The sequence below is a fragment of the Mytilus edulis genome, chromosome 3 (assembly GCF_963676685.1).
Source record: "Mytilus edulis chromosome 3, xbMytEdul2.2, whole genome shotgun sequence".
Taxonomy (NCBI): Eukaryota; Metazoa; Mollusca; class Bivalvia; order Mytilida; family Mytilidae; genus Mytilus; species Mytilus edulis.
Genome location: NC_092346.1, coordinates 77,393,810 through 77,412,990, shown reverse-complemented (window position 1 = coordinate 77,412,990; position 19,181 = coordinate 77,393,810). Strand labels below are relative to the sequence as shown.

At 31.0% G+C, this 19,181-nt stretch overlaps 3 protein-coding genes across 3 annotated transcripts in view; 2 read left to right on the top strand and 1 right to left on the bottom strand.

Annotated features, from left to right (window-relative positions):
- The window catches only part of LOC139517469 (lys-63-specific deubiquitinase BRCC36-like), a 13,367-nt gene extending 11,149 nt beyond the window's left edge, over positions 1 to 2,218 (bottom strand). The window contains exon 1 of the mRNA XM_071308564.1: positions 2,060 to 2,218. Coding sequence (XP_071164665.1) covers positions 2,060 to 2,164 — 105 coding nt within the window. The 5' untranslated portion in view covers positions 2,165 to 2,218. The remainder of the gene's footprint in view (positions 1 to 2,059) is intronic.
- LOC139517468 (uncharacterized) lies at positions 2,192 to 19,181 on the top strand. Its single transcript, XM_071308563.1, has 4 exons — positions 2,192 to 2,263; positions 11,004 to 12,065; positions 12,455 to 13,398; positions 15,867 to 19,181. The coding sequence occupies exons 2-4, from the start codon at positions 11,120 to 11,122 to the stop codon at positions 16,152 to 16,154; spliced, it is 2,178 nt and encodes a 725-aa protein (XP_071164664.1). The 5' UTR covers positions 2,192 to 2,263; positions 11,004 to 11,119; the 3' UTR covers positions 16,155 to 19,181.
- LOC139515435 (uncharacterized) lies at positions 6,679 to 9,945 on the top strand. The gene has a single exon (XM_071305005.1). The coding sequence runs from the start codon at positions 6,679 to 6,681 to the stop codon at positions 9,943 to 9,945; it is 3,267 nt and encodes a 1,088-aa protein (XP_071161106.1).

The following is a 19,181-nucleotide window of genomic DNA, read 5'->3' as shown; positions in this document are numbered from 1 at the left end:
TTATAAACTTAACCAAAACCTATATCATGCATTTTTCCTACTATTATATCTACCAAAAATATATATGTGTTCGTTTTCTTTAATAGTCCTGAATCTACTGTGAGTTTTAATCACTTTCCCCTTGTTTAAACCTATTCATTATCTGCAGAGATTTAATGTGTGGTTTGTATTTTTTTCAAGCTGGTGCTGGTGTCATTTATGTCGCGAAAGCAAGACATAGAGATTCTAAATTTCGTCGGCGGCGGCGGCTTCAATATTAGGCTCAGTATAAAAACAATCTAAACATCAATAATTTTTCAAACCTTCACTAAAACAGAAGTTGAACAGAAACTTTTTATGATCAAAAGAGTATGCAGAGCATAATGATGAATATATATATATATTATTAATTCGTATATTTTAACAAATTTGATTCGTTTGCCGATAGTCACATGTTAAACTATATTTTCGAAGGTAGAAAGAAAACGGCAGATAGCAAAAAGCATATATTGCACAGCAAAACGCATATTGCACGGTTATTTTTAGAATATCTAAAAACTGATATACTTTGTGTGACGTCATGTAATGAATTTCAGGATATTTTTGTTAAACATTTTGCAAGGATATCTGTGATCGATTATTTGACGAAAAAAATCTTCAAATATAGTATTATGTCATAAGATTTGTCCATCAAACCAAAAAAAAGTAAATTAAATATTTTGTTATTGTCAAGAAGACAATATGATATCTATAAAATTCAAACAAAATCAAATGACGATTTTGATACAAATATGGTCGGAAATTAATAATATAACAAATATAGCCTTTGTATGAGGTCAATACAGGATATATATATATATCGACCCAAAGAAGTATTTCGACCTCGGACTTCGTCCTCAATCAATGTACTTCTTTCAGGTCAATATATCCTTGTATCGATCTCATTCAAAGGCTATATTTGTATAATATATTTTATTTTACTGATAAAAGTTTTTAAAGTCAAATAAGTAGATACAGTCTGGGTTAAAGTTTGTTTCGCATCAATTACTTTTTCAGATCTTCAACCAATTTTATGGAACTTTGGCAGAAGCTTTTTTTATGACTTATTTTTGAAGCAAAATTTTGAAAGTATATAATTTTATTTCTTCATTTTTCAGTATTATACTGACAGACAGATTTATCTTTTTTTTTTTAAATTACAGACGGTCGGGGATTATATTTTTTTTCATATGATACATTTTTAAACCTTCATAGATTGTCATGAAACTTGGGCAGTAGCTGGTATTCAAGACAAAGAAAAAGTTTCAAAAGAAAACATTTGATTTTTTTATCCTGTATTTGACTGATAAATGGGATTCATTTTTTAGCAGTCAACCTAACACATTTACGCTGAAAGCAGCAATCACTGGCGAAACCAAGGGTCCCACGGAACCCTTTATGAATAAGACTGTAAAGTATACATGTATATAGATGTTGCTATTGAGTTTTCATGACAGAAATGATATATCATTCTCGAAAACTCGTTAACTTCCACCCCATCAATTACCCACTACCAAGAGGCCTTCAGACCCTTGTCGAGGTTCGGGCGTACATGTAGAAATGGCTTAGCTACGCCACTGCCTGCAGTTCAGCTAGATATATTTAGCCTACTCACAGTATTTTTATTTTTTGTGTTACTTTCTAGAGGTGTGCCTGAGACGAAGGTTTTATATATATATATATACTACTAAAAATTATATGAAAACTGTTCCTTATTTGTGTTTGTAACTTTCCATACTGTATTGTTTATTATATATGTAAAAGAATAGTATTATAATGATATTATATTATGCTCCTATGCTCCTTGTGAGCCCATTTTATGGAAATAAAGCATCTTCTTCTTCTTCTATATTGGGCTGATTTGGAAAACCTTTGCATTATATAAATCTTAACAGTTCTGTTTGTAAGCTTAATTATCAAGTCTTAGATTGTTTTGATGGCACCAGGAAAGAAGCTGTAAGTTGTAAGTTGTAAGTGTTGCATTACTGTTGGTTGATGAAGGATATAAATTAAAATACAGTTCGAAAAATTATCCCATTACCTCGCCTATCAATAACCCCATTACTTCCTCTCTTTCTGTTGACAAAGCATGTGTCAGACAAACCATGTACGCATCTGACTCTAGACAAACACATTTTATAACCATTTTAACAAAAAGTTCACCAGTGAATCACCTGCATTGGTTTTCAGGTAGATCTGTTCGTTACGCACCTTCAAAAGAAAAGAATACTCAGAAGTTGAAAAGGTTGTAAAATATGATAATTGATACATGATAGATTTTGTCAAATTTATAACATTATATTGCAAATTTACATGTTTCCATGAAATATAATTGAGTGTTTTTTTTTTTAGCTAACTGGTTAATACATTCCAAGAAACTGACACATACAGTAGGTGCCTGATGATGCGTCCAAATACCAACATCCAGTGAGATGAAAAATTTGGATCAGTTTGTATAAATTAAAATTAATAAACATGATAAAAAGAGTATTAAACAAGTGACACCTTTTTTGATTGAATGGAATGTTATAAGAAATATTTGTCTTTTATGTTGGGCAAATTAAATAATGTCAGAAAATGTTATTTAAGAATATTGAATGCTTCTTTTTGTAAATTTATTGGGGTGTAAAAGCGTTGACCGAAGTACATTTTGTATGAAGCGCGGATTTAGTTTCTTGTGTACAATTTGGAAATTAGTATGGCGTTCATTATCACTAAACTAGTATATATTTGTTTAGGGGCCAGCTGAAGGATGCCTCCGGGTGCGGGAATTTTTCGCTACATTGAAGACCTGTTGGTGACCTTCTGCTGGTTTTTTTTTCTATGGTCGGGTTGTTGTCTCTTTGGCACATTCCCCATTTCCATTCTCAATTTTAAATATAATATATGATACCATTTGGCTGAAAAGTAAAATTCCGCAATTACAAGCTATTGAAGAAAGAATTTTTAAGCTGATGTGCTTCTTAATTACAAATTCTTTTTTAATTTCTTTAGATTAAAATATTTTTTATCAAAATTCAAGTGTACGCCCGGAAGTTTTGACGTAAACATAGCTACGCGCCTGAATAGACATGTAAGCTATACTGTGAAGTAGTTATAAAAATATGTACTGAATGATTCAAATGCCCAAAAAGGTGCTTAGGGAGCTACCATTTAATTTTTGTCCTGCATTTTTTTTAGCTGTAATCTCTGTCCTGCCTTTTTATTTTTCACTCTGTTCGGTCCTGCCTTTTTTTTTAAGTTGATCCTCACTTTTTTTTACCTAAATTGTCGTCCTGACTTTTTTTTTTTGCAAGTGTCTCATCCTGCCTTTTTTTTTTACTCAAAACTCCTGTCCTGCCTATTTTTTTTTAAATTTCGTCCTAGCCCCCCCACCCCTCCCCCCCGATAAAAATCAAATGGTAGCTCCCTTACAGAGACAGGGCCTACATTTATACTGTAACGTGTGAGACCCTCATGGACAGTCAAAGGTTGTAGGCATGCACCCCTGTAGTTCCAATAGTACAAGTTAAAAAACTTTATAATTATTCTTTAGCCTAAAAACAATCAAACTTTTCTTGTTAAATTATCTAAGGAGGGACAAATAGATGGTTTATGTGGTCTGTTGGCATGATGCCATCATGTTATACTTGAATAACTCTGATCATGACCTGGCCTAATTAATTGATATAAGTCTTTGTCCATCATTTGTCCTTCCTCTGTTGTCCATCTAAAACTTTTTGAAAGATTTAACATTTTGCTCCAGTCCCAAGTCAGGAGCCTCTGGCATTTGTTAGTCTTGTATGTTTTTTTAAATTTTAAATTTTAGTTCATTTTCATGTTTTGGAGTTTAATATGATGTTTATTTATACTGAACAAGTACACATTTTTAGCTCACCTGGCCAAAGGGCCAAGTGAGCTTTTCTCATCACTTGGCATCCTTCGTCCGTCGTCTGTCAGCCGTCATCTATCGTCCGCCGTTAACTTTTACAAAAATCTTCTCCTCTGTAACGAATGAATCCATCTGACGATCTGTGTCCTTTGTTTAATATGCACATAGACCAAGGTGAGCGACACAGGTTTTCTATTTCCATGAAAATTCTCAGATGACTCAATTATGAGTTATTCCCCTTTAGTAATAATTTTGTCTTATTTTCATGATTTTGCATTTATCTCAAAAAACATCTGTTGCACAGATAGGCAGAAACTATTTCATTATGTTCAGACAAATGATGAACTTTATAAGAGCTCTGAAAAGGTCAATCTGACCAAAACCATTGGAGGACTCCTGAAGGTTTTTTTTTTTACTATTATACCAAAAGCTATATTTCATTGCACCATGGGTATGCATCATCATGAATCACAAATTTATAGGTTCAATGAAGTCCAAATTTCCTATGCAGATTTTGGCAAAACAAAGAATTCTAGTATTCTCGAAAAACAGGTGAGAAAGGCGATAAATATGTGCTTGTCCTATTTAGTCAGGAGCCTGTAGTTCAGTGGTTGTTGTTGGTTCATATAAAAGTAAGGAGATGTGGAATGATTGTGAATAAGATAATTAATACTATCAACCAAAGTTCAAATGAAGTGGAATCATAAGCAATTATAGGCAACGTTTAGGGTACACCCCGTTCAAGGAAATAATGTATTCCATCTAGTTTGTTTATTATCAATCAAATAAAACACTAATAATGATATAATATATAAGATGCTAAATGTTTATAACCACTCTCTCATGAGACAAATTTTTATGACAATCCATCCATGAAATATTTTCTAAACCTTGGATAGCCTCCCTTTAACAAGACAAAATTTCATGCTATTCATCTATGAAATTTTATCAGTATATGGACATTTCATATGGAATTCAGGAAATTTGTCCTTCTCTGGACATTATTTCATAGAAAGGGACACTGTCATGACTGTGGGTGAGTTTCATGATACAATTTACAAATTACAAAGTTATGAAATATTGTCTTTGGGGATTATTTTAGGACAATATTTTGCTGTACACATACATGTATGGTCCAGATACTCATATGGCAATGTATGGTCCAGAAATTATATATATTTCCATATATATTCATTGTTTTTAGTGATCATATTTTATTTAATACTTGATTTTCAGACACTTCAAATCTTGCTCTACATTTATATTTAACAACTCTGAACAATTAATCAATTAATGGTCTCTCATCAGATATGATTACTGATATGATTTTCCTTAAGCGCATGCGTCAGTGAAAATGGCAGGAAAATTTGAATTGTGAAAATTTTTATTGTTATATGGGATTTATTGCAAACAAAAGACTGTAAACCTGAATAAAATGTGTTTGTTAGTGATAAAACTACTCTGGGATGCCTAGAGGAAAGCCTAGAGGAGGAAACTATTCTGGGAATCCTAGAGGAGGAAAGAGGAAACGTCCACAACGAAATTCTAAAAAATCTGTGAATGATTCTTCGTCATCAGACCAGACGAGTTTCCTTGATAAAAGAAAATGTACGAAGGTAAATAACAATACACAGTCTTATTTGTGTTCAAATGAAAACAACTCAAGTAGTAGTTACAATCAAAACTTTCCGATGAATAATTCCAATCAACAATACACCGGCCCAATGGCTAGTTCACCGATAGGATACCAACCTTTCCAAACATATCAACAGTACCCCCCACCACCTTTAGCTCACGTAACGCCCCCGCCCAATATACAGGGGATAGAACGTACACTTCAAGAAATGTGTCAAAGGATGGCCAATATAGAAACAAAATTAACAACACTTGACAAAATAGAGTCCCGATTAAACAAAATGGAAACAAAATTTGGTTCTATGGATAACGAAATTATAGACTGTAAAAAGCGCATTAGCACATTAGAACAAAGTGCACAATTTCTGTCAAATGCACACGACGATCTAAAAGGTTTGAAATTAAAAGTAGACACTATTAACTCTGGTGTAGAATTGACGAAAAATGAAAACAAAGAGGTTCGTGATAAACTAGTGGATATTGAATCCCAAAATCTAAAGCAAAATTTAGTATTCTTTGAACTTGAGGAAGCTAGTGAAAACAATGAAGGAGCCAAGGGGGGTGCAACGGGAGAAAAGGGGGGTGCAACGGGAGAAAAGGGGGGTGCAACGGGATCAACATATAATGAAAACTGTGTAAACAAAATTTTGGAATTCTGTGGAAACCAACTGAAAATAGAAAACGCAAAAGACAAGATAACCTTGGAAAAAGCGTATCGCTTAGGAAAAAGGAAAGATGGAGCAGCCAAACCAAGACCAATTGTGGTGAAATTTAGAAAATTCGAGGATCGTGAAATAATCTGCAGTGTCTCAAACCGTTTAAAAAACACCAATTATGGTATAAGCCCACAGTATCCCAAAGAGGTTCTAGAAAGACGGAAAAAACTGGTACCCATCATGCTCAAAGAAAGGAAAAAAAACAAAAAAGCTTATATTGCTGGAGACAAATTGTATGTTAATGGTGAGCTATGGAAGGAATAGGAGGTAGCGGAGAATGATTGTGCTAAAAATAGTGGTTCCTTGAAAATTTGCTCTTGGAACATATCAAAAGGGTTGATCCGGAAATTGTCAGATAGAAATTTCTTGAATGTAGTAAATAAATATGATATATTGTGTCTAAATGAATGCTGGCTTAAATGTCCCGATGAATTTGAAATGAAAGGCTACGAAAAAGAATTTGTGTATAGAGAAAAATGTAAAGGAGGAGGTGTAGTTATTTTTTATAAGAAATGGTTAACTCCCTATACTACTGTATTGAATTGTTGTGCAGATAGTATGATCTGGTTAAAAATTGACAAAAATGTATGTTTAAATGGTTTAGATTTGTATATTTGTGCTATTTATATTCCGCCTGATAAAAATGTATTTTACCGTAAATATGATATAGATGTTTTCGATATACTGCAAGAAAATATTGAACATTATAGTACATTAGGAACTGTGGCTGTGATAGGCGACTTGAATGGACGAGTAGGTCTAAAAGCGGACAATATAGTTAATGATACATTGGATAAAGAACTGATTAACAGTATTTCTTTTATTGACTATGTAAATGATAGTTATATTTGTAATAGAAAATCTGAAGACATTAAACCTCCAAATAGTTTTGGTCAGCGTATATTGCAGTTATGCCAGTCGTCCGGTCTACGTATATGTAACGGCAGATTTGGAACAGATAGTGGGAAAATAACATTTAATAATAAAAACGGTAGTAGCGTTATTGATTATTTATTGTTTACACAAAGTGAAATGTTTAAATGTTTAAAATCTTTTTATGTTGAACCATTTAATATGTATTCATGTCATGCTCCAATAGTAGTTGAATTGTACCTTAAGGGTAATAATCAGTCTTACGGTCAATGTCATTGTAATAAAACTAAGTTCAATATAATTAACTGGAATGAAGGGTCAGAAGATGATATCAGAAGTAAATTGATACTCAACACACAAAAGTTTGATGATCTACTGGTAAATTTTGACGAAAACAGTGATATAGATACGTGTGTAGAAAGACTTAATAATCTTTTAACTGATATATATGAACAGTATACGAAATCTGAAGTAACATACAAAGAACAGTGTGAATTTTGTGAAAATGGCGATAAAGTTTATAAATCTAATGCGGACAAGCCTTGGTTTACCGATGAATGCAAAACATTATACATACAATATCAAAATGCATTAGACAGTTTTAACAAATACCGCTCGGATGAAAACAGAATTAACTTTAACCTTTCAAAGCAAAAGTATAAGTGCTGCGAAACAAGACTTAAAAGACATTATAAGAACCAACGAGGAAATATGCTGTCGTCACTAAGGAAGAAAAATCCGAAACGTTTCTATAAGAATTTTAAAAAACGTAAAAAGCGCATTAAAAATAACATTTCATTGGACCAATTCGAGGAACATTTTAAAAAACTTATGTCTAAACCGCCCGAAGTGAATGTTGGAACGAGTGATACTCCGGAAACAGTTTTTGAGGAACTTGATCTTCCGTTTACAGAAAAAGAACTGGATTCGTGCATCAAAAAACTAAAAAGAGACAAGTCGACTGGTTATGATGATATAATGAATGAGTATATACTGTTTGGTAAAACTTTATTGAAACCTGTACTTTGCAAACTGTTCAACAATATTTTATGTGCTGGAAATTTTCCTGAAATATGGGTGAAATGTATTTTAATTCCAATTTTTAAGAAAGGAAATCCTGACGATCCTGGAAACTACAGAGGTATTTCGTTGGTGACCCATTTAGGAAAACTATTTACGTCGTTGATTAATTCAAGACTTATAACATGGTGCAAGATTAACAACACTCTGACAGATGCACAATTTGGATTCCGTCCTGGATACGGCACTTCTGATGCCATCTTCTGTCTTCATTCCCTGATTTCTAAGTCATTAAGAAAAGGTAAACGCTTATATTGCTGTTTTATCGATTATATTAAAGCGTTTGATAGTGTTTTTCATGTAAAATTGTGGTTGAGATTAGTTAGATGTGGCGTTACTGGTAAACTTCTTACTGTAATTAAATCTATGTATTCTAAATTGAAAACTAGTATAAAGTGTAATGGAAAAATTTCAGATTTTTTTAATTGTAATACTGGCTTGATGCAAGGGGAATCTTTATCCCCTTTATTATACTCGTTGTATGTCAATGATATGGAAGTAGAGCTAATCAGTAATGGCTGTCAGTCATATGAATTGAAATCCTTAAATTTATTTTTACTTATGTATGCAGACGACACTGTTTTATTTAGTGAGAACATAGATGATCTGCAAAATATGATAAATACTGTAAACTCTTCTGCAGAGGAATATGGTTTATATATTAATATGTCTAAAACTAAAGTGGTCGTGTTTAGAAATAGAGGTAGTGTAAAAAGTCAAGAAAAATGGTTTTTGAATAACAACCAAATAGATATATGTGATAGTTTTGTATATTTGGGTATTCTTTTTAACTATAATGACAGTTTTTTACATACACAAAAAATGTTAGCCAATCAAGGAAGAAAAGCTGTTTTTGCTTTATGTAGTAAAATTGTAGATGAATATTATAACTGTGAAACGTTACTGTCCTTATTTGATACTTATGTATCTAGTATACTTAATTATAGCTGTGAAGTGTGGGGTAATCATAAAGCTGATGATATAGAGAAAGTACATTTATATTTTTTAAAACGAATTCTAAAGGTTAGAAAAACTGCTGTAAATAACATGGTTTACTGTGAATTGGGACGTTATCCAATGTATTATGAAAGACAAAGAAGACTGATTCAGTTTTGGTTTAAATTATTAAATACTGATAACTGTATACTTAAAGCATGTTATGAAGATATGTTGGAGAGTTCATTTAAAAAACCCAATGACAAATCGAATTGGGCATGTTCAGTCAAAGATATTTTATGTAGATATGGTTTTCATGATGTATGGCTAAAACAAAGCGTAAATAATGTTGATATATTCATACATGAGTTAAAACAAAGAATGAAAGATACCTTTATTGCTGATGCTAATGCTTTTTTTAATAATTCATCAAAATGTATACTTTATAGATATATATATGACACAGATATACTGCAATTTTATTTAGATAGACCTGTTAATCAAATATATAAACCTTTTATATGTAAATATCGTATATCCGCCCATAGCCTCAACATAGAAACAGGCAGATATTACAATGTAGATAGAGAAAATAGATTATGTACTATGTGCAATAACAATATTGTAGAAGATGAATACCATGTTGTTCTAGAATGTAATAGATATAGTGATGTAAGAAAACTATACATTAAGAAATATTATTGGCAATATCCATCCACTTTTAAACTTATACAGTTGTTATCAGTTCACAATGTGAAAGAACTTAATAATTTAGGTAAATTTTTGTTTAATATTGAAAAAATTCGTAATATGTAGTTGTATTAATTATTTATCATATGAATTTATTTTCATTCTCCGCCATACATATATTGTGTATAATTATTGTATTTATATTTCACTGATACAAAATATTGTAAAATTGTATATTCTATAAGCTGTATTGCTTCTGAATAAAGTATTATTATTATTACTGATGCCTTTCTTTCACAAATACAATTCCAACTCCCTCAGGCAAAGAAGACTATTAGAGATGAGTTTGACTATTCTGTTTAGGCCCGTTTTGGTCTTGTAGCTCCTAAAGTTTCTACATATTCTCATACCTATGGCTTTCAAATGTAGTGTTTTGAGCATTTTTTATGAAGAGGTATAAATCCAGAAAAGCACTTCTGACACACTGAGGGTCAAAGTGTTAGTTTCATTTAACTGATGATAATTAATTTGAAGTATTTCGGCTCTTACTATTGTGACTGATCTGATGTAGCTATAGTATATATGATTTAGATCCAATTCAAAATTATACACTGAATTGAATTCTTTAACCTGGCAAAGTGATATACCCTTGAAAATGATACTTTGGCCCAAATGATTCATTGTAAAGTCAGCGATAAGAACAATAGTACTGCAACCAGTTATAGAATGGTATTCAAAAACAAGCTCTTGACATAAACGAAAAATTGATAAGGGGCACAATTCTAGAACAGTTAAAGTGACACCACCAAAATTCAAACTTGATCTATATGTTGTTTTAATAAGCATTGTGTATACGATTCATAATATTTGGTTGAGGCAAACAAAAGTTAGAGAAAGGAAGCCCACTTTTGGATGTCAGACAGATGTACAGACAGACAAGGGTAAAGCTTAAGCACCCTTTGTCTATGCAATTTCTTAATCTTTCAGATACAATGTACTTAAAATAGATATTCACATGTACTTGTAAAAAGGTTATGAACTATACAGACATATTGGATGCTTAGTAAGTATTAAAGCAGCAATAATAATGGTACTGTTAAATGATCAATATTGTTATATAATCAGATGTTATTAGATTTATTTACAACAAGTGGTAATTCATATACATATATATTGTTTTACAGAAAATGAAAATGGACCATGAGTCAGAGATTAACAAGATGAGCAAAAATGTGCCAGTTTATAGATGATAGAATAAGAGAAGCATGAAAGATGAGCATGTTGCACTGCTCCCATAGACATGATAGAAGTGATGCGGTTCAGAAAAAAGCGAAATGTAATTCTTTGTCTTCTTGGTGTATTCGTATTGACAACCATAGTTCTTATTGGTCATTTTAATGATCTAGAAAATACTGCAAGTTTACAATTTGTCTGGAAAGCCACTTTCCCAACACTGGGGTATTTTGAAAAATCTAAATCAGATCAAAGAGTTTATCTTCAAGATCTTGGTGTGACGGGAAAAAGAGATATTTCAACTACATGTCAGTTTCCTCGACTTTCTCTTTATAATGATGCAAATAAAGACAAGTTTGAGACTTTGGACCCTTTAGTTTGCAGCTATGGTAACGACTTATTCAATTTGGAAAATGGGATTGTGAAAATTAATAAAACTGTTTTAAAGACATCCACTGATAATGCAAAGATAGAAAAATGTGAATATTTAGCAATAGAGAGGGTACACGATGACTACTTCACCTATACTGAACCAGTTGTAAAAGAAAAACATCCATTTGATATGATCATTCAACATGATTTTATACAAGTAAAATGTAACTTATTTAACCCTGAGGAAGAGGCTGCTAAAATCAGGGTAAATAAAACAACAGCTAGAACGTCTAGTGGTTTAAGTGAAGTAACAGACATTGAAGAATGGTATAGACAAGATAGTCCATTCTTGTATCAGGAAGATGATATGGGCAAAGAAGAAAATTTTGACTTTGATCAATTTATAGTTCAAATATACCCAAAACCAGAAGTTCTGAAAAGAACAAGTAGTGTACCATCTGACCATGGAACTGGACTGAACGTTCTTATTATAGGTCTAGACTCATTATCTCATTTGTCCTTCCAGAGACTACTACCATTGACATACAGCTACTTCCGTGATGAATTAGACTTTACAATACTGAATGGATATAATATTTTAGGTGATGGTACAACAGCAAATGTGATTCCCTTACTGACAGGTAAATAAAATTGTAATAACTATAAGACTTAAACAAAAACACAAAATATTGTATCAGTATAAAGAATAAAAAAACAAAGAATATGGGGTGAAGTTCTATCCATGACACTAAATCAGTTCATGCACAACAACAACAAAAAAGACACAAGAAGCCAGAAAATATTTGGTTTTGCACTTCATGTACTTGTAAATCGACAGGTTTCACAGAAAATATGCTATTACCTATATATATTTTTTTTATTCCAAAACTTTTTACCCTAATTTTGGTCTTTTTATATATCTGGACACATAAAATAAGAATGAATGTCACATGTAAACCTTCCAAAAGTATATCACACATGAACTATCGATGTGGAAAATTTACATCATTCCAAACATTTCTTTTTACAGGTAAAACAGAAATGGAACTTCCAGAGGTAAGGAAACATATGTTTGAATCAGGATACGTTGATAAGTACCCATTTATTTGGAAAGAATTTGAAAAGCATGGATATGCAACAGTATATGCAGAAGATGAACCTTCCATTGGCACATTTAATTTGAGACTAAATGGTTTTGAAAAACAACCAACAGATCATTACATGAGACCTTTTTGGCAAGCTGTGTGGCAGTCAACTTTACGTGAAATCAGTCCAAGATATTGTACCGGTCATACACCTCATCATCATTATTTACTAGGATATATAAAAGATTTTTTCATCAAATACAAAAGTATGCCAAAATTTGCCTTTCTATTCATGGCTGAATTAACACATTGGAAAAATGATCCTGGTCAATATTTAGATTCAGATTTGAAGAAATTTTTCCAATGGTTTAAACATTCTGGTGAATTAGAAAAGACAGTTGTCATAGTGATGGCAGATCATGGTGCTAGATATGGGAAAGTAAGAAGTACTGTTCAAGGAAAAATTGAAGAACGAATGCCAATGATGTCTATACGATATCCGATTGAGTTTCTTGAAAAACACCCCATGCTATTAAAAAATTTAAAATTGAATAAAGACAGATTAGTGACACCATTTGATATTTATGAAACTGTTGCAGATGTGTTAGATAAATCAAGATTTTCTCCTACATCACCTAAAAAATCACACAGAATAAGCTTGTCACAAGAAATTTCATTCAATAGGACTTGTAAAGATGCCCACATAGATACACATTGGTGTTCATGCTTGTCTCGACTTCAACAACATATTGACAATGACTATGTCAAAAAAATAGCTGATAAACTAGTTGCATATATAAACAGATTAACACTTCCTGTTAGAAAACACTGCAGAAAACTGGAGCTGAAAGAAATAAAGTCAGCATATCTGATGATTCCAAATGAAAAGGTTTGTACTGTTGTTTATGTTGTGTAAAAGTTTACAAAAGACAAATAAGTTATCTCCTCTTTATTTTATACACCATCCTAGAGGGAAACAACCCATCCCACCAACACAAGTGCCACATCAATTCACATCACTGGTAATTAACCTATGATTGTGTTTCAGTAATTAAATATGCTTATGGAAGTACACCACTAATTAATGACCCCATTGCTTTCTATGTTAAATTCCTCAATTTCGAGTGGTCACAGCTCTTTTATCTTAAGTTCAAATAAAGTGACAATCATTCCATGTCAAAGCAACACCTTCTGGTGTCCAGTACTGAAAAAATCATACCTTGCATTGCATATAAGAAAGAACTGGTTCCCGGAACTTCGTATGTACCAAAACAGGTACTTCCGATCTGACAAAAAGGCAAAATGTACCCTCCTTTTTAAATTTCATGCCATTTTTTTATTATTCAAATTTATCAGTCAAAAATTGTTCTACAATGATCACCAGTCATGCAGCTTTCATTTGATACCAAAATTAATAAAATACTCTAAATATTTTGAAAGTTATGTCCATGCGTAGGAACTATTTTGTGTTAAATATGTACTACTTTCTGGTATGTGCTTTCTGGCCGGGCCCGAATTAGTGGTGTTACACCTATAACAGAACCAAACTTGTTATATTGACTTGAGCATTACTTTATTTCATTTTATGATCTATTCCAAGCAATAAAAAACATATAAAGCTTTAGTCCAAATACTATTTTACTAATTTTAAGCTCAAATTGGACTGGTAGTAATACATGTATATGGGTTATTCAAAGAAAACTGCATATGGATATTGTATATTGGCCAAAATCCTTTTTTATTCTCAATATTATTGTTTTATTTATTAATTTCTATTAGGAAAGCTCTGTGCTAACCAATAGTCATATTTTTATCAGAGGTTCTTCATTAAATAAAAATTTATTAGTCCAAACTTAACACACAATTGAGAATATTGTCCCACCTTTTTTCTTCAAATAAAAAAAATGGCCTTTTTTTGTATAAACCTTACTTCTGTGGTAAAACATAGATTATTAAGAGCAATTTATATATCCCTCAACTAGATAACTTGCTAAACTGGTTCAAAATTGCATGTACAGTGAGATTTTGGAATTCTTATATGAGTATATACCATTTGCCTAGATTGTAAAAGGCTACCATAAGAAACACAATAAAACTTGAAAAATCATAGGATTATTTTGACCAAGAGCTATGTTGTACCATATGCAAGTCATAAAATACATGTTTTATTGATTTCAATCGTAAAAAATGCAAAAATAAGAACTTGGAGTCAAGTCTGAACTGCATGCATGTTGTATGACCATAAAAGGCTAAAATACTTGAGTATGCCAATTTAAGAGCTTACATTTCCTATAAACAGGATGGTTCACCAAAAAAAGATAATGAAACATGATTACTAGCATCAAATTTGACTTATTTTCATTGGAATAGATACAACTTCTAAAAATTGGATTTCTGATGATTCTCTGTAATAGGAAGTACACCACTAATTAAAGGCCCCATTGCTTTCTATGTTAAATTCCTCAATTTCGAGTGGTCACAGCTCTTTTATCTTAAGTTCAAATAAAGTGACAATCATTCCATGTCAAAGCAACACCTACTGAAAAAATACCTTACATTGCATATAAGAAAGAACTGGTTCCTGGAATTTCGTATGTACCAAAACAGGTACTTCCGATCTGACAAAAAGGCAAAATGTACCCTCCTTTTTAAATTTCGTGCCATTTTTTTATTATTCAAATTTATCAGTCAAAAATTGTTCTACAATGATCACCAGTCATGCAGCTTTCATTTGATACCAAAATTAATAAAATACTCTAAATATTTTGAAAGTTATGTCCATGCGTAGGAACTATTTTGTGTTAAATATGTACTACTTTCTGGTATGTGCTTTCTGGCCGGGCCCGAATTAGTGGTGTTATACCTTATAATCTTACATTTACATGGATTTACAAAAGACAAATAAGTTATCTTCCCTTTATTTAAGACACCCCCTAGGGAGAAACTAATATGAATTTCAAATTGGAGATTTGATGATTTAAGAAAATTTAAGACATATTTTTGCTAATTTTATGTGCCTTCATACAAATGATCACACATTTTGAAAGAATTTAATCAGTAATATTTCAGAGGTTAAAAAAGATGAATGAATGATATTTTGGATTTTCAGTTGTAGTTGTAGTTCAAAAAGCAAAAAAATGTATACCAAATGTCACTAAAATCTGTGACATAGCCAATTTTCAGTGACTTGACCTTAAACTAAAAGTAAGCAATTATTCCAAATGCAAATACTTCAAATACAAATTTCACTCATTTGTGGATTTAGTGGTATAGTTTTTAACATCCTTATTTGTAAAAGAAGTTTGTGAAATTGTCTTTTTTGAGATTTGCATTGAATAGTTAACAACTATGTTTTAGGTACTGAAGTTTTTACGAGAGAAAGACCAGGATTACAGATATGCCAATTTCAGTAAAGATGCTTTGTTAGACATAGCTCATTATGAAGTCACCATAGAAACTAATCCTCAGAATGGACTTTTTGAAGCAACTGCAGTAGTTAACTTTAAAGAAAGAAGTGTAAAACTGAATCCAGATATTAGTCGATTAGATTTATATGGTCAGCAACCATTATGTGTTCAGAAACGATATCCTGACTTGAGGAAATTCTGTCTGTGTAAAAATTACAAGTTATCAGAAGAAATTTAATTATTAATTAAAAGGGGAAAATATATTTGAATCTCGGGGCAGCTACATATTATATATTATATTATTTATTATGTTTTATGAACAATATTAGGGGAATTGCAGAAAACTGAATTTATGTATATGTCCTTCATATCTTTTATATATCATTCTTTTCATCGAAATTACATAAATAAGCATTACAGGCAATTTTGAAAAATTAAACTACACATATGTAAAAAAGAAAATGTGGTATGATTGCCAAAAGAGACCAAAATGTATACTTGTATACTATAAGCTTCTTAATCAATAAATTCAAAAGGTTCGTTTCTTTTGATTGTGAACTGATTAAAGTACATAGCATGTTTTTTTCTGCATTATGTATTAATGTGATATACCTGGATTTGACAATCTATTTATCAAAAATAAAAAAAATTCTATTTAAACACATTCATTATGTTAAAAAGAATAAGATCCAAATACATTTCAATTTTACATGTTCACATTAAATCTACACATATTGCAACATATTTCTACTAGTTGAGTAAAGTTTTTTGTAGTAGTGTGAATTAGATTATTATGATGTTGACCTTAGTTTTACCATTTTGTTTTGTATTCTAAGTTGTCATGAAATTACAATATTTTGACATTAAAATAGAATATTATATAGATCTGTGCCATGGCCTTGAATTATTCAAATATGTAGAATTTATAATTATTTCTGAGATCTCAGTCCATTATTTTAGTTTGAATCCATTAAGACAAGATTGTTACTTTTTTCTTTTTGTTTTTAAACTATACTTTATAATAATTGTACAACATATCCATCTAAATATTTCTATTTTTATGGGTCAATGATTTCCACTGCCTGTTTCAAGAGTCAGGATTGTGAAAGATTTAAATGTGAATGGATAGTGTTTTTTTAAATTTGTTTCAGTCACATTTGATATTTGCAATTCATGAGTCCATTTCTTCACAGTATTTTAAGAATATAAATTTCTATAGGAAATCCTGATTTTTTAAATGTTTTGAATTGAATCATATGAACATTTAGTAAAAGTCCAGCAATTTTTGGTGCATTTTTTTTGTTTTTTATACCATGTATACAATGAAATATTAGTTGTAACAACTGGTTGTTATTTTATAGTGTCTTATATTTTTGTTAATGCAGTATATTTATTTGATGTCTTTGATTTTCTATAGTTGTATTGCATTTATTTAGTCATTGTGCTAAATATAGATATCCAGATATGGTTCAGACAAATTAACTGTCATATGTAGAATGTTCATACATACAACCTGAAATAATTAGTTTCAAAATGAAAAGATTTCATTATTTACTTAAAAAGGTAAAGTATATGTAAGAGTGTGAATATCAGAGGTGTGTAATTCAGTTAAAATTAAATACTTGATAAAGGTTATAATAAATATTTATTTATATAACTGTATTTGGTATTTTCCTGAAAAGATAGAGGTTGTCAAAAATGTTCTTATTTAATTAATACATTTGGTATTGCGGTGAAAGACATCAGTTCCCTAAATATAATTTGAAGCAATACTAAACAAATTTTGTTTTGTTTTTCTCTTCTGAAAATTTGAGTAAAATGCTAATGTTGATGAGTATTATTGCATAAGATTAATACGACTTCCTGAGCTGTTGTTTTTACATTGCAATATGAATTCTTCAAATAGAGATTTTATACCACCTGGTACATAACTTTGGGCAAGCTGTTAGTTATTGCTTTGTTTTTGTTATATCATTATTTAATAGGTAAGTACCTTAACTGTACTGATTTTGTTATTTGATCTTTTATGTACATTATACAAGTCTATTTTCGGATATTGAAAAAGTGAGTGGGTTGAGATTGAAAAAAATAATATATTCAACCTGACCAAATATTTATGTGCCTGTCCCTAATAAGTCTGGAATTAGTTGTTGTCTTTTGATATGTCATCTTTTTCTCACTTGGTGGCCCTCTGTCTTTCAATGTAAACTTTTGATAAAATGTTTCCTATATAACTACTGGGGCAAATGTAACAAAACTTTACCCTAATGTCCCATAGTGACTCTAATTTTAAAATTATGTAATGATTTCATGTATCAAACATGGTTGAGGTTGCTTAAAAGAGAATGCAGGAGGTAAAATCCAGTTTTTGTTTTATACATTTGTATCTCTAAAACTAAAGCAGTTTGAACAAACCTGACATAAAGGATAAATGATTAACTGTTCCAAGGTCTATCTACTTTTCAATTTTTAATAAAAAAAAATGATAACCTATTTTTGAGTTATTACCCCTGTAATTTAATTTCTAGCAGATTTCAGTTTTTGGCTTAAATCTCAAAAGTAAAAACAGTTACTGACAGCAGAACTGACAAAGGGTAAAATTATCAACAGTCTTGAACAGATCAAGGTTTATCTGTTACAGAATAAACAGTTAAATCAGACATTTTTTAGTTCCTTCACCTGAAACAGACAGAAACTTAATACCAAAAATGGTCAGCAAAATAAGATCAACAAACAAGACAACTTGGCCAAATAGCATAAAAGGTACAAATTTTACTGCATTAGATGTGTATTTCCATATTAATAATAATGTCTCTACAGTGATGCTCGAGGCCATAATATTTGAATATCCAAAACTGAATACAAACCCAGAAGAGCTGATCATACCAATTCTTCCTTATTCATATGATCAAAAACCATTTTATTGGCCCTTTTTTTGCTTTTACGGTTCATGTCTGTCTTATTTGTTTTTCACAAATTATTTTGTTATAAATTAGGCTGTTAGTTTTCTAAATTGAATTGATCCATATTTTTCATGTCTTGGCTTTTTAATGTCGACTATACAATATGGGTTTTTCTAATTGTTGAAGGCCGTACAGTTGCCTATATTGCTTACATTCACTTCATTTGAACTTTGGCGGATAATTGTCTTATTGGGAATCATACCACATCTCCTTATTTTATATTTTTAAAATGTATTATGTTAATACCTGTTATTAGTTGTCATTTTATGACAGGGATTTTGCTAATAAAAATATGAAACTTT

What these genes read in the sequence shown, in the direction of transcription:
- LOC139515435 (XM_071305005.1), top strand. Translation starts at nt 6,679, where the DNA reads ATGAAAGGCTACGAAAAAGAATTTGTGTATAGAGAAAAATGTAAAGGA.
- LOC139517468 (XM_071308563.1), top strand. Translation starts at nt 11,120, where the DNA reads ATGATAGAAGTGATGCGGTTCAGAAAAAAGCGAAATGTAATTCTTTGT. An exon ending in TGTGATTCCCTTACTGACAG is followed by an intron (nt 12,066 to 12,454) that starts GTAAATAAAATT and finishes TTCTTTTTACAG; the next exon opens with GTAAAACAGAAATGGAACTT. An exon ending in TGATGATTCCAAATGAAAAG is followed by an intron (nt 13,399 to 15,866) that starts GTTTGTACTGTT and finishes ACTATGTTTTAG; the next exon opens with GTACTGAAGTTTTTACGAGA.